This window comes from Buceros rhinoceros, unplaced genomic scaffold (assembly GCF_000710305.1).
Source record: "Buceros rhinoceros silvestris isolate BGI_N320 unplaced genomic scaffold, ASM71030v1 scaffold27050, whole genome shotgun sequence".
NCBI lineage: Eukaryota > Metazoa > Chordata > Aves > Bucerotiformes > Bucerotidae > Buceros > Buceros rhinoceros.
The window spans coordinates 36,734-40,798 of record NW_010388617.1 but is presented as its reverse complement, the minus strand read 5'-3'; the positions used below and the strand labels follow the sequence as shown (position 1 = coordinate 40,798).

The window sequence follows — 4,065 nt, the reverse complement described above, 5'->3', positions numbered from 1 at the left end:
CCTGCTGAAAGCACTGATTTTAAGTGTCTGCTTTCTTCCAGAGATACCCCTCCCTCACACAACACCTTGCAGAGGTCAAAATGAAGCAACCAACCAGCCCAAGAGCAGGCAGCGTAAGGAACAACTCCCCTGAGAGGTTAGAGGTGCTGTACTAGAAGAACAAATGGGCTTATTTTTCGGGAGAGCAGCTCAGAGCTCCTGCAAGTCCATGTGTAAGAGACCGCTCTGTAACTCCTTGGCTCATTCACTGCCGCGCACCGCATTCCCAGCAACAGAACTGCGGAACGTTGAATGGACAGCGCGTGGAAGGAGAAGCACCCCAGCTCCGTCACCACCCACTGGCACCAGACACAAAAGGGCTGGTACTGAAGACTGTTTCCAAGAGGCAGCTCTTTTCAGTCTCATTCAGAGAAGCAGCCAGGACAATTTCTGAACCTGCTCTGATGATCCAAAATCTTGAAAGAATATTGTCACTTCAAAGGCACATAATTGGTAAATAACAGAAAATGGACAAAACAAATTTCCTCTGGAAGAGGGTGTTTGAATTCAGTTACAAAGAAAGGAAGTTCTGCCTGTTCTACACCATACCACATAATACCAAAGTTAATGTTAAGTACTAGAGTGACACTTTAAGAAAAAAGTGGCATTTTCTCTCTTAGAATATTGATTCAATAGTGAAAAAAAGTCCGGAAACTATATTTGCAGCTGAAAATTTGGTAGAGGAATTCTTTGGACTGTTTATTTATGCTAACCATTAGTAAAGGCTTAAGACAAGAAAATTACAGACAGTGTGAAGAAAGCCAATTAACGCCACCATTCGCCTCCTCCTACCCAAGGCCACAACTATGTGAAACGATGCATTTACTCCAACAAAGATTGATTAGAAGGATTTCCTCCATATACAGAATTTGCTTCAAAATATTATTTATAACAAATGACGTATTGCTCTTGCTCTGTGCCCTGGTGCATTTGTCTTCTATTACGGCTCCAGCTCAGTGTGAGTACCATGGTGACACACGCTTGCAAGAGACCCCAAACAAATGCACCAGCCGTCTCCAGCTGAATTGCACACCTTACGTTTTCTTCAGTACGGGCTTCAGCAGCATCACTCCAATGCACAAGGTTAACAACGTATTATTATTATTAGAGAAACAGTCGTGAAGGAATTAATTAGAAACATGGCCTCCACGACAGCCCATGTCATCTTTCTAGGACACAAACAAATATCCGGTCCTCTGCTGTCCTTCACGGCAGCAGGGGAGATAAGGCAGCTCTCCGTATCAATTTTTGGTGACACTTAAAAGATTGTAGCTGCCCTGTCTCACCTCCTGCACAGGATTTTTCGGTGGAGTGAGCAGACTTAAGCGATGAACTATCATACCCGAATGAAGGGGCTCCCTGCAATGGAAAAAGCCCGTTTTCTACGTTTGCAAATAGAATTTGTATAAAGTCTCTGCAGCGTCAGTAAGAAATATGTGGAGAGATGATGAAGAATGGATTACAGCGGGACAGTGTTTAATTAAAGACTTGTAAGCATCTTTCATTACTGTTGAGAAAAATTCAATTAAGGAATGGATTACACGACTTCATGCTTCATTATGTAGCGAGCACCTACTATTAATTGGTTTTTCCATTACCTTGCCCTCTTTTGTTTCCAGAATGCTTGTTACAGTAACTTTAATTCCTTATAGCAAACATTAATCAACAGCAGAGCAGATTTAATGATGCTGTGAAGGAAAGGTGACATCAGTCCCCCACTGCAGGACCTCGCTGCAGTCAGAAAACCACGGGGCAGACAGCACAGCACTTCTCCCACGGGATATTCCCCTCATCCCGACAACATGCTGCCTTTCACCGCAGCGCTGCTGAGGATCCATCCCACCCCATACCAGGGAGCTCAAGGTACCCAACACCATGTTCATCACCAGTCGTGCATGCAGCACCGCACTGGAGCAACTGCTGGTCTCGCAGCTGAAGGCTTCACTGGCTGCCCCCTGCTCCTGTGCTCTGAAGCGAGGAGAAGGAGGTGGCCCTGCCCCTCGCCACACGGAACCACCCGCAAAAACAGTGGCTCCATGCTTTGGGCTCTTCAGAGAGCATCGAAGAAACCTGTTGTCCATTTGGAATTGAATCTTCGGAGTTACCAGCCATGACTCTTCCCTGGCAAGCAGGTCTCCTGGGCAAGAGCAAGCCCCATGCCAGAGCGGAACCACACGCTGACACACATGTAAGACACAGCTTTGACATCAGGATCACAGGTAGAACACCGATTACCTTAGGAAGCTCTTCAATCTGGTTGGCATCAAGGTAAAGCTCCTCTAACGTCCGCTCAAAGTTAAAAACCTCCTTTGGCACCTGCTGTAGGCCACAGTGAGAGTAATCCAACACCGAGACGATCTCTTCTTCGCCACGAAAACACCGGCAGGGCACCAAGCGGCCAATAATTTTCCTTTTGGTGGTCATCTCCAAGCAGCATCCTGAGGGAACAGGGGAAAAAACCAGTGCTCTGAAATGATCACCAGTCGGGAACCAGTGCTCGGTGAGCAGGCTTTACTCATGTCAAGCACTCCCTAACCTGGAATAGATAGTGACATTTTCAGAAGTTATTTTAACATGATTATAGATACATCAAACCGTTCTGAAACCTACCACCAGAAAGCCAAGAAGAGCTAAACCTTCAACTCCCATTTTCTAAATCACTTACGAGGTCCTGAGTTACAATTACCAAAAAAAATGCATAAAATTAGTCCAAGCAAAATAAAGGTCATCAGGCTCCTTCTGCACAGAGTGCAAGTGAAAAAGGAACTGTATGTTCATGCAAAGTGTCAGCGGAGATAGTTCATGCTGCTTATGCCATCATTCACCCGAAATGTAGGATAAAACCAGTAATTTAACTGGTCAGACAATGCTCCGCTCATGGACCTCTGGCTTAAGGGTGCAGCTGCAAAGCGGCGCAGAGTGGTGCTGTAATTCAGCTCGACCCCTGCCAAGGTGTGGGTATAACATCGAGGCTAGATCCTAACTACGGTCTGCTGATGCAACGACAACATCTGCATAACGCAGCACACAAACCCCTGAGCACATGTAAAACACTGGGAGGTGTGAAAACAGAAGCAATTCACTTACAAGCTAATAAATGACAAAATCCAAGTTTGGTCTCAGTCCCCTGCAGAACAGGAACCGCTGAAGTTCCAGGGGCCGCACACCACTCAGTCCCATTTCATACACAGCTCTGTGGCTGGACCGGGGTTCCTGCTTGGCACTCAAAATTTCACGGGATAAAGAAATGTTTATTATATCGTGTTCCCTAATTTTCCTCTGGAAATAAGGCTACTGCCTGGGCAGCTTCAGACCCGTTGGCCGATTTCAAACACATTTGGGAGGAATTGACTTTTATCATTTTCTCAGCTTCAAAAAATGTTGCATTTGTCACCACTCTTTACTCAATGTGGGGTAAGTCCCCAAGCTCTGCTCCAAAGCAAGCCCAGCCAGAGGGTGGCCCAGCACACCAGAAGCACTCCTAGGTCTCTCAGATCAGGGTATCTTCTGAGTGCCACGCCCTCTGCTCTCTCCAAGCCTTTGAGGCTCCTCCTGCTCCCGCCACCAGAGCACATCACATGCCACCAGCTCGCCTGGTCTCACCAAGTCAGCATTTGCATGTTGGAAGCAGCTTTGGCCATCACGACTTCAGGTTAGTCACCTTGCACCACATCCTACCTGACTTTAGGACTAGCTGCAGCTGCAGCAACTGCTGACCTCAGCAAACTGTCCTCCGGGGAAGCAGCAGGAACAAGAGGCAGAGCAAGGACAAGGGGGAAGGCTCCAGCACCGGCAGGGCTGCGGAAGGGGCCGTGGGGAATGGATGTGAAGCCCTCAGCGGCAGAAGCCCCCCGGCCGTGCTCCCCCTCCCGCAGGAATCACCCCAGGGATGGCAGCATCAGCCCCTCGCCACCTCCGACCTCTCCGTCTGGCCAGGATTCCCTAAATCCAAGCGTGGGCTGGAGAAGGGATGCAGCATGGCCACGGACACCACCCCATCCTGCACCGTCCATTCCAGAAACCTTC

The 4,065-nt window shown here is 48.0% G+C and overlaps 1 protein-coding gene across 1 annotated transcript in view; it reads right to left on the bottom strand.

The window, feature by feature from the left end:
* Positions 1–2,463, bottom strand: part of LRRC7 (leucine rich repeat containing 7) — a 69,148-nt gene extending 66,685 nt beyond the window's left edge. The window contains exon 1 of the mRNA XM_010146367.1: positions 2,275–2,463. Within this exon, the coding sequence (XP_010144669.1) occupies positions 2,275–2,463 (189 nt within the window). The remainder of the gene's footprint in view (positions 1–2,274) is intronic.
* Positions 2,464–4,065: the final 1,602 nt, after the last annotated feature.